The sequence below is a fragment of the Tursiops truncatus genome, chromosome X (genome assembly GCF_011762595.2).
Source record: "Tursiops truncatus isolate mTurTru1 chromosome X, mTurTru1.mat.Y, whole genome shotgun sequence".
In the NCBI taxonomy this organism is placed as follows: domain Eukaryota; kingdom Metazoa; phylum Chordata; class Mammalia; order Artiodactyla; family Delphinidae; genus Tursiops; species Tursiops truncatus.
In genome coordinates this window covers 117,131,016-117,145,353 of record NC_047055.1, presented here as the reverse complement: position 1 = coordinate 117,145,353, position 14,338 = coordinate 117,131,016, and the positions used below count along the sequence as shown (strand labels likewise).

Genomic DNA, 14,338 nt, shown 5'->3' with positions numbered 1-14,338 from the left:
TGATTTTTATCTTTCACCTACCAAAGAGGTTTAATAAAGAAACCTTAAGATGGTGCTGATTATAGGACTAATTCAGAATCTTCCTAATTCGCTCCTGTACGTCCCTATTTTGCTTTTAGATCTAGGGGGAAACCATAGGACTTTTTAGTGTGCATTGAATCAGTAAGATTAAAATACAAAATATATTAGGTATTGTTTTGTAATCTCCTTTGATGAAATCTCTTTATACAAATGAGTGTAAAGTATTAACCAAATGTTTTTCTTCAAGCTGATGATTAGATTGTCATTTATCCTGAGCAATACCATTGGCTTATGCTTTTGTTGTCACCTAGCCCAGCGGAAGAACTGTATTTTGGAAGTACAGAATCTGAAGAAAAGAAAGCTTTAATAACGTTGACAAATGTAACGAAAAACATAGTGGCATTTAAGGTAAATACCTGAAAGATATAAATTGTGTGTGAAAATTGAAAGACTGATGATAATTTTGAACTTGCACAGTGGTTTTATTTCTGTTTTTAGGCTTGTCATACTGCCTTCTATCTCTGTGTGTCACAGCTTATCTAAAATTTTCCCTAAGGTCTGTATCTTAGTCTTTAATGTGCAGTAATAGGGTACTGTCCAAATTAGTCCCAGGGTTTGTTTGTTTAAAAAAAAAAAAGACACTTTTCATTGTATGAATAATTTAATTCATAGAGAGTGAAAAAATAAAACTATAAAATCTAAAGTGCAGTTTCCCCCAAGTGTAGTATATTCTGGAGTATAGTTTATACTGGATACTAACCTGACACTGAGCATTAAGTATAACAGGACTGACTCCACCACTGCCCCTTATTGTAGGGTATTACCTTCCTTAAATCACCTACTTCCTAGATGTCCTTTGATTGCTGCTTTTAAATTTCTGGACACTATTGTAACATGTGTTCTAATGTGTGTTGTTTTTGAACATGAATTATTAAATTCAGGTGATTAACAGAATAAATATGTAACAGTTTTTAGTTTAAGAGGAAGGCTAAGTAACAGACTGATGAGTGTTTTTTTCTAGTAGATTGAGATGCTTTTTTCCTGCAGATGGGGAAAGATATATTCTATATATGTAACCACCAAGATTGTTTTATAGACTTTATTAATGATTTTTAAGTCATTTTAAAGCCATTTCCCCCCAAAGAGCATAAAGGTTATGTGACTACTGTTTTTTTGTAAACAGGTGAGAACAACTGCTCCAGAAAAGTACAGAGTCAAGCCCAGCAACAGCAGTTGTGACCCGGGTGCATCAGTTGATATAGTCGTGTCTCCCCACGGGGGTGAGTTGTCACCTGGCTGGCCACAGTGGGGTGTTATGGGAGGCCTGGGGCTGGGTGATGACTCAGCAAAGCTGGACTGGAATCTAGAAATTAGCAGGGTATCAGCAAGTCACCTCGCCACACTCTGGGCATCTGTTTTCTCACCTGTAAAATGAGACGGGTGAATGGCTCTCATTAGAACAAAATTTTTTTAAGAAGTAAAATTGTTTAAACTGATGCCAGTTAAAATTGAATTTCAAACAAAAAAATTATTCATCTTTAGGAGAACTTTGTCCTTTTTTAAGATAGTTCCGGGCTTCCCTGGTGGTGCAGTGGTTGAGAGTCCGCCTGCCGATGCGGGGGACACGGGTTCATGCCCCGGTCCGGGAAGATCCCACATGCCACGGAGCGGCTGGGCCCGTGAGCCATGGCCGCTGAGCCTGCACGTCCGGAGCCTGTGCTCCGCAACGGGAGAGGCCACAACAGTGAGAGGCCCACGTACCACAAAAAAAAAAAAATAATAAGATAGTTCCATATTATTCGTTTTCCTTAGTGTTTTCTAGAATAATGCTTAAGCCACATAGCCAACCCTTTGTCCCTTTGTAAAGGTTCCTGTTTATTATATAATAAGTTACCCTTTTGGAATGCAGGTTTAACAGTCTCTGCCCAAGACCGTTTTCTGATAATGGCTGCAGAAATGGAACAGTCATCTGGCACAGGCCCAGCAGAATTGACTCAGTTCTGGAAAGAAGTTCCCAGAAACAAAGTAATGGAGCATAGGTATGCTTTTCCCTTACAGGCTCTCAAATTGCAATGGGAAAAATCCCAAAGAGGAATGCACCTACATGGGCTAATAAGCAGGCATCCCTTCCTCCTGGCATTTGGCAGACATCTAGGCTTACACTGTTGGCCCCAACCCCTACAAGGCTCAGGTACAAGACCTGGAGTTTCTCTAGGAGATTGCTAATAGCAGAGATTTGTTTGCTGGCCAATGCAAGAATCTGAATGTGTCAAAATTACAAACAGATTTTCTCTTACAACAGTTACCTTTGTAGGAATGCTCACCTTATGTACTTGAATGTTTGCTGCAGTGAAACATTGTTTCACAAAAATTGTCTAGTAGTGGAAAATGGAAAAGAGCCTAAATGTTCATCCGTAAAGTAATAGTGAAATGCATTTGAGAAGTACTCTGAAGCCATTCAAGAGTGTAGTGCATCTGTTTGTTCTGATACCTGTGACATACTATTAGGAAAAGAAAAAAACCTACTCACAGAAAAGTATGTATGACAATTATCCTATTTAAGAGAAAACCCTGTGACTATATAGGCATATACACGTATGTCTGTGCATGTGTGCAAAAAAGATGTATAGGAAAGAGGAGGAGAATAGAGAAGAAGGTTGTGGGGTTTTTTTGGAGTGTGCCCAGTCTTGCTCCCCAAGGGACGCAATACCTGGAGACATTGTTGGTTGTCATAACTGGACAGTGGGGTGCTGTGGAGACATTGTTGGTTGTCATAACTGGACAGTGGGGTGCTGTGGGCATCTAATAGGTAGAGACCAGGATGCTACTCAATATCCCACCATGCACAAGACAGCACCCCATGACAAAGAATGATCCAGCCCAAAATGTCAGTGGTGCCAAGATTGAGAAAGCTCAGTTGAGGGTAGTTAAGGATGGCCACACTGATGACATTTGAGTAGGACCTGAAGGAAATGAGAGTAGGCCACATAGATAACAGGGAAAAGAGCTTTGCAGGTAGAGCGAACCATAAATGAAAAAGATGTGTGCTTGGCCTGGGTGAGGAACAGCAAGGAGGTCAGTGTAACCTGAATCCAGTACGGGATGCCAGATCATTGCCATAGTGAGAACTTCTGGTTTTGAGAGGAGAAACCATTAGTTGGTGCTGAGCAGAGCCATGAGGTGATCGGCTTGTTTTTTTTTAAAGGATTACTCTGGGAGGCTTTGTAGAAAAATAGACTGTGGGCAGACATAGATGAACGAGTGATACTGAGTTAACAACACTTAGACTAGCGCTGGCATATAGCAAGTTCTATTTAAGTGCGGTACTCTCCTTTATTCATTTAGTCACTAAAACAACCCTAGGTCATAGGTAGTTATTTTTCCCTTTTTATAGACGAGAAGCTGAGAAACCTAGTAAGGGTTGTAGTTGAGTTCAATCTTCAAATAAGGAGTTGAAAGAATACAGATGTGGCTGGAACAGGGTGTGAGAGGATCCATAGTAAGAAAGCATGTTGGAGGCAGACAGGGCCCAGAGGAGCAGCTTGGGCACCACTGTAAAACCACTGGGAGAACGTCGACCTGCTCTGAAATGCCTTGGGCAAGATTACCCTTTGCGGGCAATTCATAGAGGGTGGGAGAACAAGAATAAGAATGGGCCTGGGAAGACGAGCTTTATTTCCTCTAGGCTAGGTCTAACTTGTACCCAGCGAGAGAGGGTGAAAGTTAGACACAGCTCAGAGGAATATTTAGTAGCCAAATGAAGGAGAACAATACAGGGCGTCAGGAGGGAAAGCAGTAGGTGAGCTGTGTCAGTAAGGCCCGGGGTAGAGTGTGTTTCACAGAGGAGGAACAAAGTGCTACCAACGTCAGTCAAGGATGAGGTGTGAGACGTGGCCGTTGCTGGTGACGTGATGGAGGTTAACTGACGACCTCACGGGGAACACTGTGAGTTGGTAGGAGCCAGATGCCAAAGAAACACAGGCAGTAAGACTTCTGGACGTTGGGCTTGTCGGGGAGGGACCAGGGTCATAGTTGGAAGGAAGACTGTGTTGTTGAGAAGGGGTTGTTTGGGATTTTGTAACGGGAGATATTTGAGCGTTGTTTAAAACCATAGTAAGGACCATTTCCGAAGGAGAGGCTGACCTTACAGAATAAACCATTGACAGTGAAATTCCTGAGAAAGTTAGAAGGAACAGAACCTAAAGCCGAGGTAGGAACACGGATCTAGATAAGGCTCATTGTGACAGTTGTGGTGACAGTTGTGACATGTTTTTAGATGGAGAAGATGTTTAAATTTTCAAGTTACTTTTCAGGAGGGCCTACTTTTGAAGTTCTTATCAAACAGTACCTCAAAATTATGGGGTTTTTTCTTTCTTTTTGGGTTGCTTTGTAAATCAGTTTCTAATGGCTTTCTGTTCTATAACTGTCAAAAGAGAATGAAGCACTTACCTCACAGAAACAGGGGGACTTGGTGGTTTGGTACCGAAGGCCCAGGTGAAAGCACTGCCTCCCATCTAGAAAGGGTGGCTTCCTGCAAATCGGAAGATCAGGTGAATTCTACTGAATATCATATAAAAAACTTCTCTTAGGTTATTGAGCACTGTGTGTAATTTATACCTGCATTAAGAAGCTGGAGGATGTAGGAAAGGGAAAATAATTCTCCCTCTACCCTTCCAAGTTCTTGGCTGAGACCCACTGTAATAAGAGACAGACGAACAGGAGAGAAACAGAAGTTTCATAACATGGACGCCTCCTGTATACGTGGGAGAGACCCAGGAAAACTGAGTAACTCTCCCAAATGGCCCAAGCCACCACCTTCACTACCATCTCCAGTGAAAGACAAAAGAAAGATGTTGTGGGGTGGAGGAAGGCTATCACGAAAAGCACGGTAAACAAGGATAAAGTTATTATGCTAATTTAGGCAAATTCCTGTCTTCTTGAGGTCCCCAAAATATTCTGAGGTTCCTGAGCTTGCCAGGAAGTGACTTTCCTTACTCACCTAGTAAGGCTGTCTGGAACCCTGTAAGCAAGGTACCAGGTCAGTTGTTTCCAAGGGTCTTTAGTTCCTTAAAGCCATCTGGTCATATCCGACTTCATGCATTTCATTTTCAAATATGACATTCAAGTCAAAAGCTTGATAATACAACCATATTTCCAACTGTGTCCTGTTACAAGGAGAACAGATTCTCATTGAACTTGTGCAAATAACTATATCACCATGAAAATGAGAACATTCACTAAGAGTTTCTAAATTCTGGAGGGATCAGGTATGGAGAAAAATTGTCTCAATTCTGCTTACAAAGGTATAATTCACCAAATTGCAGTAAATCATAGATAGCTTAAGAGGAAAAGTTCTCCTTAAATCTGGAGAAACAAAACGTGTTTCAATCATTCTCATCAATTCATTCAATCCCACGTTATTAATTTTTGTTCTGCCTGAATTCAGTTTTTTCCATTAGTTCTGGAAATTCTTACCCAGCTCAGTTTTACGGTCTTAAAAGTTATCAGAAACCTGTGTTCTAGAGTACTTGTCAGAGTCCTTTTTGTGAATCTCTTTGAAGGTGAAACATGTATCTATACAAGTACAATCAAGAAGGTTTAGTATTCTTATTTGACAATGTGTCGCACATAATTTAACATATCAAATAAGCCTAAGTGGTTTAGTATCTTTTTATAAAGAGAACACATCTTTTGAGATGTTCCAGGGGCCGTGGGGAAAATCCCAAAGTTAGTTTGAGGTCAAAAAGACTTCATTTAGAATTTGATTTGGGGACGTTTGTCAAAAATATCAAAAGGTTTTGGACACTTGGCTAAATAGAACCATATATCATTATGAAACAATACTTAATTAACCAAAGTGACAGTTAAAAACATTTCAAAGGCAAATACAGAAGGTCACATAGTTGCGAGCAAAACGTAGCTCCTAATCTTAAAACTGAGTTTTAATTAAAGACCTGCTGATAAAGATAAGATGAAGCACAGGAAATTATTTTGATAAAATGCAAAATCTTTTCTTTCTAGGCAGATTACTTAAAAAGGTAAAGAAAAACCTTTCACAATCTCTTATCAGGAGCAGACCACACCACACCAAGAGCCCAATAAAACTGTCCCTTTAGCAAAAAAAGAAAATTTAGTTTCATGTAATTACACTGTTGATGTTAAGCTTATTTTTAAAACCCTTAAAACAAATTTATTCAATTTTAGCCAGCTTGACTACACAAGGTAAAATTTTCTCTTTCTGTCTCTTCCCAACTTTCTGTATCCATTTATTCTCCTACTTTCTACTCTGAAATAACTATAGCTTTACTTTAGGATAAAATCACTTTCACTTCCCTTAACAAAAATGCACCTCCCTACTTCTCTTGGCCAAAAACACATCCTAATTCTTATGTACAGGGTTGATATACTTATTTCTAGTCGTTTTAATAATCCTTAGAAATGTTACTTTCTAGTGAAAACTGATAAATAAGCACTTGCAGTCTGTTACACCAGCATTCTTTGGATTGGCAAATTTATGAATATATTTCATAATTTCTAGAAATAGATACTTCCTCACAGTATAGTTTTTCATTGTGGCACAAGATATGTTTACTAATATACCCAAATACCTTTCATTCTGTAATAAGAAGCCAGAAGTAGATAAACCTATGTGTAGTAAGTAGTAATTAATGTTTCACTATTTTATCTTATTTGGAAATGATCTAGATATTCAGTGAATTTCCTGTCATTTAACTTAGCAAAACTCTAAAGTTTCAAGTTACCAAAGACATTTGGAAAACTGTTTATAAGAGATATACCATAAAATATACTCATTGCTGATAAGTTCACCTAACGTTTATCTCGCTGACATTTATCTAAATTACTTGCTACCAACAATTGTTTAGACTCTTCACACAAACACCAGGAGACATTACACAAAATCAGCCATCATGCCAAGGTGTTCTTGCTGACAAATTTTGTAACAGAGATAACATGAACTTACTTATTTGAATAGTAAGCCCAGGTAGAATAAAGGTTGCATGTCTCTATTATATCAAGACCTGTATAATTAAACCAACCAGTTAACCCAGTTTGTTTGTTTTGTATTGAAGTATAATTGATCTCCATTGTATATTCTTGCCTCCTTTATCAAAAATAAGGTGACCACAGGTGCGTGGGTGCATCTCTGGGCTTTCTATCCTGTTCCATTGATCCATATTTCTTTTTTTGTGCCAGTACCATACTGTCTTGATTTAACCCAGCTTTTATTTACCAAAGATTATCCCAGATCCTGTGAACTTGAAAAAAATTTGGGGTTAGTTTCTCTATTTCTGAGTTTTAGGAATATTCAATTTGAAAAGCACTTATTTTTCTTTAAGCCAGTTGAATAGTTTTTATGAATTAATCTTGGCAGTACCATTCAGAAGTAGGAAAATATCACACATTTAGAACATATATATATACACACATGTAAACATACAGATGCAAACCAGAGACCTTATAGCTTTGGTTCCAGAATTTTAGCCATGAATTAAGGTACAGTGACACAAAACTCACTAGCTTATTAAAGAACAGTTGGATCCGAACTGTGTTTCTGGCAGTTGGAATAAGTTTACCTGCTCAGAGTGCTAAAGCTTTTTTTTTTTTAAAACTAATATTTGTGGGGGTTTTTGTTTTGCTTTTTTCATTTGCCCAATTTCAAAATAGCTCCTTTTCTTTAACTTCTGATGAGCTTCATTTTCCTAAAGTTTGCATTTCTATGAGCTGGCTATCAGGTCCTACAGAAGGTGGGGTAGAAAATTTACACCTCAAAGGGACAGAGAAAGTAAGGGTTTTTTTCCTGGAGTTTTGGGGGTACTTTACCTATTATCAGAGGTTTAGCGAAATTACCGTTTAAATGTTTTCTTACTTTTCTAAGTACAGAACAGTTCTGTTTCCAGTGATGTGGTCTTTTATAATACCTGCAAGTATTTTGAGATAAACAGGGCAGGTTTTGGAATGGTTAGAATAGGTGAACTTTGAATTGCTTCTAGAGCCGAATTTCTGGTTTTGTGAAGATTTGCAAGACAAAGACAGTTGCTTTTAATTCCTCAAAAAATTGGATTGCAGCCTGAATGGCATCCAGCTACATTTTCTTCAGTTTGCTTTATATCAGGGAGATTTCCAATTACGACGGAAATCAAATGATTTCTATGTTCTGGAGTTTCAGGGCTTAACGCAGCATCTGTACAAAGTCTGTAGAAAGCGTCCAACAAAGGCCTTTGAATGCTCTCCTTTTTCTGAGTGCACAATTCAACCTTGGACCAATTCACCTTAGGGGAAAAAGCCCCTACTTCTGTCAGCCCCTGAATATTGGCCTTCAGCTGATCCATTTCCTGATAATTTGGGAGGAATTCTGGTCATATGCTGCCCGTGTGAGTGTGCCTGTTTTCCCTAGGGGGGCCATCGGGCTTGTCTGATAACTACAGTATAATCATGGGTGTGAAGAACACCCCTTAGCAGCCAATCAAGGTCCCTATGAGTGGGGAACTGAATGGCCACTAGTCTTTTTTAACTCTTCTCTAAATTCGGTAGATGTCTTCTGAAAGTGGAGGTAAAAAGAGCTTTGTAATTTCATCTTACTAAGGACGTCCCTAAGGCTGGCCCCCATACTCCTTCACGTCCTCCTTTCAAGTTGGTCTTTCCATAGATACCAAGAAAAACAATTGTTTAGGCTGAGAGCTCTCTAAAAAATGTTTAAACACAGAAGTTTTTCCAATTCAAAAGATCCATCTTTTGGCCATTGCTGCGTAGTATGATCTTATATTAATCTCAATAGCAACTCAAACTTATAAGCCTTTTTATGGCTTAGCCATGGATGCAAGAGGCATCCCGAAACGGGGTGCAAAAGATGCAGCCCTCACACGATTCAGAAAGCTCACTCCCAGAGTTAGCCTAAGGAAGCAAAGACCTTCATTGTCACACGTGGTTAGAATGGGGTCGTGAAAAGTGTCTCCCGTTTCCCATAAGAATGATATGCCTTCAGTTACAAACCTGCGACACGGGGTAAGCACTACTGGAACAGGACTTTTCCAGCCCTAAATAAGACAAGAAGGTGGAGACCACAAGGGGCCCTTATGACCGTCGCCCACGAGAGCCGGTAGCATCAGAGAATGCTGCTTATCAGTTAGTGTCCCGGATCCCCAGCCTATTGAGGTGGTCGCCAGATGCACGCAGACACATGCATCATCCCTCTGGCAGAGACCAGAGAGACTGTTCTCCCTGGTCATAAAGCCAAGCTCTCAAGACAGAGTAAAACGAAAGGAAAAGCTCATCTGTCCTGTGGTTCTCCTTCTGACAACACAAGAGACAGAGATAAAAGAGAACAATGACCATCTGTGGGAGGAAAGAGGACCAGTAGAAGACAAAAATACTCATAACAAAAATCTCTACCAAAGTCACAATACTAAGGAACTGGCTGACACAAATATTTTCTCCTGCTAATCTCAATTTGGAAAAGAAGGGACAAGGTGAAATTTTTACCTTCCTCTCTCAACTGCACCAGACTGAGATCCAGGAGAGCTGACTTTAGTAAGAATTCTTACCCTTCTCGGGCTTCTGCCCGTTTTCCAGAATCCCATCTGCAGGCTCCCAAGTGAGTATGGTATCTCAGCAGCTCCCAGGGTAGGTTGCCAAACTGTAGGAGAGGAAAAATAATTTTCCCTTTATTTTTCTACGTTCTTGCCTAAGATCCCCATCCCACCCCCCGCCATACCCCCGTAATCACAGACAGGTGAAAAGAAGAAAACAGGAAAAAAACAGAAGTTTACTAGCATGTATACCTCCTGTATACTTTGAGAGACCCAGGAAAACAGTAAAACTTCCCGCAATGGCCCATGACACCACCTTAAATACCACCTCCAGCTAAAGAGAAAAGATGATGTTGTGGGCGAGGGAGCCAGTTCTGGGAGGATGGTGGGAAAAGCACAACATACACGGCTAAGGTTGTCCTGCGGATTTAAGTCTCTGCCTTCTCCATTGATAAGAGTCTCGAGAGATACAAAGTCATCCTCCTGTACCTGGCAGAGAGGGAGACACCCTTACAAATGGAGATTTCCCTTGTAACTGTGCATGTCTCACAAAAAGGTAGCTTCTCTTCACTTTTCAGAGCTTCTACTGAAAAGTGAAAAAGCTTTCCACTTTTGTCTGCTTTTTCTTAAAAAATAACCAGCTCAAGATAAACCTTGTGCCCCAGAGGCACGTTTTGGGGTGGCAAATTCTGCTCCCCTTCAAAGATAAACACACGTTGAGCTAGCTGCTCCCTTAGGTATATCTGGGGAGAGGAATGAGTACTTTCACCTCTGTTACATACACTTCTGTGTTTAACTGTTTTCATTTTACACTTTACTTTTCAAAAATTCATTAAAAACTTTAAGAAGTTATGTTTCCTTTGTACTTTCATAGGTTAAGATGCCATATTGTTGAGAGCATTAAGCCAACCACTCTTACATTAAAACACCATGCCTTTAACATGTCAGATAAAACCAGTGAAGAGCTCTATCTACAGGTAAGTGTTCTTTCTTCCTAACTATAAGTCTTTAGTGTTAATCAATATTAGAAATCCATTTTTTCCCCACTGACATAAAGCAGACCTTTGGCATAGCCACGACAGAAATGCTCTCTTCTTTGTGAAGGGAAGCCAGATCAGAAATGGTAAGTGGTGCGTTACTTTTGGAGATCTTCTAACTAACTTTCTGAAAGCTCTGGCTATTTCAATTTGGACTAGGGACCTTATAGCAAAGCGCATGGTATTTTGGGGGGTATCGAAGAACTTGATCTCATGGAAAAGGTACCATGTAGTGCATTTAAATTTGAAAAAGGTGGAGGGGCTCTCTTTCTGAATAGCTGGTTTCAGTACCTCCAGGAAATGATTGCTTTGTTCCTTTCTCAACTAGAGAATTAGACCTTTTCAAAATGAGAACAGATACACATCCGTTCAGCAACCAAATTGCATTCCCAGCTCCCAGCCTTTCAGAGTAGATGGACTCTATCCCATAAATGTTTGTGGGATTTCTAATATTCCCATTTGTCATGCACTTGATTATTGTACTGTTTTATTGATACAAACCTTTCATCCTTTTCTCCCCTCTTTAGCTCAATCGTTTACTAGAAAGCAATAGGAAGCTTGAAGACCAAGTTCAGCATTGTATCTGGTTCCAGCAATGGCTGCTTTCCTTAACAGTGGTCTCGCTTGCTTTTGTCATCTCTCTCTTCTATTTGTTGTACAGTTAAAGAAGTGGTGCTCGGTAGGAAACATGGCTTTTCCGTTCATTAGTTGGAAAAAGTACCTCCCAGAACTTCTCCACCATGCTGAAAGTGTCACACATCTGTGCTTCCTTCCTCCAAGGAAATGTACGGCATTTGGGGGGGGGGGGGACTGAAACATGTCTTGAAAATAAACTGTTAACAATAAGGAAACGCTGAAGATACTGATTACAAGAAACTATAGGTAGTTAGTCAAGTAAGTAAAGGTATATCTGTTGTGTGACTTAATAGAGATAATTTATTTTTCCCTTTTGATTTAATACTTTTAAAGCTTGTTTTATCATGTATATATGTTAGCTGAACGGAAAAGTAACATGCTTTGTTGCAGCCAAAAACTGTCATCTGCTTTTTTTTTGACAGAATTATTATAGCTGAGCCAACTTACTAGCTTTTCTATACTATGTATATAGAAGAACATGTATATTGAAAAAACATACAGAGTAATTTCTGTAACCATGACTTTGTAATTTTGAGAACTACTAACAGATGCTAGTCGATGTTCTTTTGGAATGTACAACTACTTAATGCCAAACCACCTTTAGCCTTTGTTTCTTATCCGTCTTCCTTAACGGCCTGCCTGCCTTTTATTAATCTCAGACTTTTTAATGAACACTCACACTCTCATTTAGCTAGGATTTGGGGAACTAAGTCTGGTTGGATTTTCTCTAAATTCTGTCCGTCAGTAACGTCCAGAAGAAGAACCTCTCCTGTCTTTTTTTACGCAGTTTCACGTTGCTCTCTCTGGCTGGACAGGGACCCTTTTGCTTCACTTATTATAAAGGCCTGATCCTCCATTGGACCATCTTCACCCTCCTTTCTAAACGAAAGGAGTTAGATAAAATTTTTTTGAAAAGTTAGTTTTTGAGATGCAGAGCAGTATAATTCATTTACATTTCAATTCCTTGCTAAAATCAGCCACGAGAAGGGAACTTTCGGTAAGGGTGAAAAAATAAATCGAAAGTGTCACTTCTCGGTTTAAGAGTGAAAAATACTGTAAAAACTTCAGACCAGGGTTAATTGACTCACTTGATATATTCTGCCTTTGTCACAGCAATACTGAGGACGGTTCCTCAATTCGTAACATGATACACCTCGCAGGAGCAGAGCCTAATGCAAGTAGTTTGTTTTCTCATTTAATATAAACAGTTTTGGTCCATGTTGGTTCACATATAAATCTACTTTATATGAAAGAAAAAAATAGTCTGCCTGTAAAATAAATTTTGAGTTTTGATTGAGCCATGTTTGCAGAATGTTTTATTCTGAGGTTGTAGTGTTGGCGGCTTTCATTTTGAGAATGTGATGATTCCCAAATGGCATTATGAAGAATGAAAAAATAGAGTTCCTTCAAAATTGGCCTAGGAAATAAAACCTTAAATGGACACTGGTCTGATACTTCGTCTTAATTTGGGTTTTTCTGTTTCAGTTTGCCACCTCCAGACGTGAAACTGACTGCAGCCCACCCTAAGTACTGTCCATAGTATCTCCCTGTGTGTGTGCACAGCGATTTCCCCTTATATGTTAGATTCCTGGCTTTGTTATAATCTAATCCCGAAGTATCTGTGTATGTGTTTTGTTCTTCAGCAAATAAGCGAGGAAATAGTCAAAATTGGAAATGTATTGTCCTGACGGTGTCCCTTTAATGTTTCACATGAAAATTACATTGACTCACTAAAATGTTTTTCCCTGATGTCTGGCCAGTTGAATTTAATAACATTTCTTGTTAACATTTGTGTGTCTATTAAATGTGACTAAGCAAAATATATTGAAAATTAACCATAAAATCAAAGGCATCTAAACTTCTGTACTTGTCTTAATTGATCACATATATTTACATTTGATTTTATTGTGTCTTTGTTTGATTTTATTTAATCACGTCTGTATGACTGAGTACGCTATAATTAATAATTTTATTTTTTAATATGTCATTACCTGTTCATGACCAAATTACCAAGGACCAACATTCAGATTTAAATTATCTTCACTGGGAATGGAAATTCATAGAGTTTCCATGAAAACATTAATGAAATATCATTATAGGCAAGTAGCCTAAAGATACAATTGCTGGTAAACCTAGCCTCAAATTTCATAATATACCATAACTGTTTTTATATCTTGCCACTAATTTTGACTGGATTTAATAGCACTTTATTGTACAATTGCAAAAAACAAAAATATATTCCTAGAATTGTTGCCGGTGTAATTTCTCTAATGTTCTGGTGCTTTTCATATATTTTCAGTATTTTTATTACTATATTGGTATTTTCTTTGTATAAACTGATCAAAAGAACATGTTTTCTATTTTAATATGTTTTAGAAAAATAATTACATTTATGCAATAAATATCATCAGGAAAAACCTCTGGTCTCTAATTGATAAAGCATCTTAAAAATCAAAGCTCAGGTTCACTCTGACCTTCCAAAGATCACATTAATTTCTTCTGCGCCTACTTACCTTTTTATAAGGATGGCATCACAAACTTCCAAAGGCACAATTGTGTCATCAGGTGAACCCGTCCCTAGTGTGTCCCGTTTCTCCTCACCCCTGGGTCAGGGTCTGGCTGCTCTTCAGGGGATCTCTCCATTTTCCGGACCTAGCGTTGGCCTCACTGTCACAGCTGGGGGCTCCATCACAGAACCTATCACTAGAGTGGCCACACATGTCAGAATTGCCCTACATCCCTCAATCCTAGTACCTATACACCTGCCTGCTGACAGGAACCTGCGGGAAGCAGGCTGACAAGAAATCCTACCTGGCTGCCGGGCGCATGGCAGGTGGTCCCGGCGAGAAGGCACCGGAGCACGGCACGTGGGTGTGGTTCAGGAGGGGCGGCCCCGGATAGTGATGGCAAAGGCCCTGGGGATTGTTTGTGTGGTTCCCCTCGCCACTGGAAGACACAGCTCCCAAGTGCAGCTCCATAAAATAGAACGAAAAGGACAGGTCCATCTTCTAAACTGCAAAAGAGGTCGAGATACAAAACCATGGGAGAAATTCAAAACAGAGCCACAAAGACAGACCGGTAACCTACCAAGGAGCC

At 39.4% G+C, this 14,338-nt stretch overlaps 1 protein-coding gene across 7 annotated transcripts in view; it reads left to right on the top strand.

Moving 5' to 3' along the window:
- Positions 1–13,494, top strand: part of MOSPD2 (motile sperm domain containing 2) — a 59,844-nt gene extending 46,350 nt beyond the window's left edge. For 2 of the 7 annotated variants that reach the window (XM_004318922.4, XM_073799333.1), the window contains 5 exons: positions 333–429; positions 1,205–1,301; positions 1,931–2,060; positions 10,444–10,546; positions 11,134–12,539. In XM_004318922.4, coding sequence (XP_004318970.1) covers positions 333–429; positions 1,205–1,301; positions 1,931–2,060; positions 10,444–10,546; positions 11,134–11,271 — 565 coding nt within the window. In that variant the 3' untranslated portion in view covers positions 11,272–12,539. Of the gene's footprint in view, positions 1–332; positions 430–1,204; positions 1,302–1,930; positions 2,061–10,443; positions 10,547–11,133; positions 12,540–12,727 lie in introns of those variants that run through there. The other 5 variants (XR_012329294.1, XR_012329293.1, XM_019925605.3 and 2 more) reach the window with 5 other exon arrangements.
- The last annotated feature ends 844 nt before the right edge of the window (positions 13,495–14,338 follow it).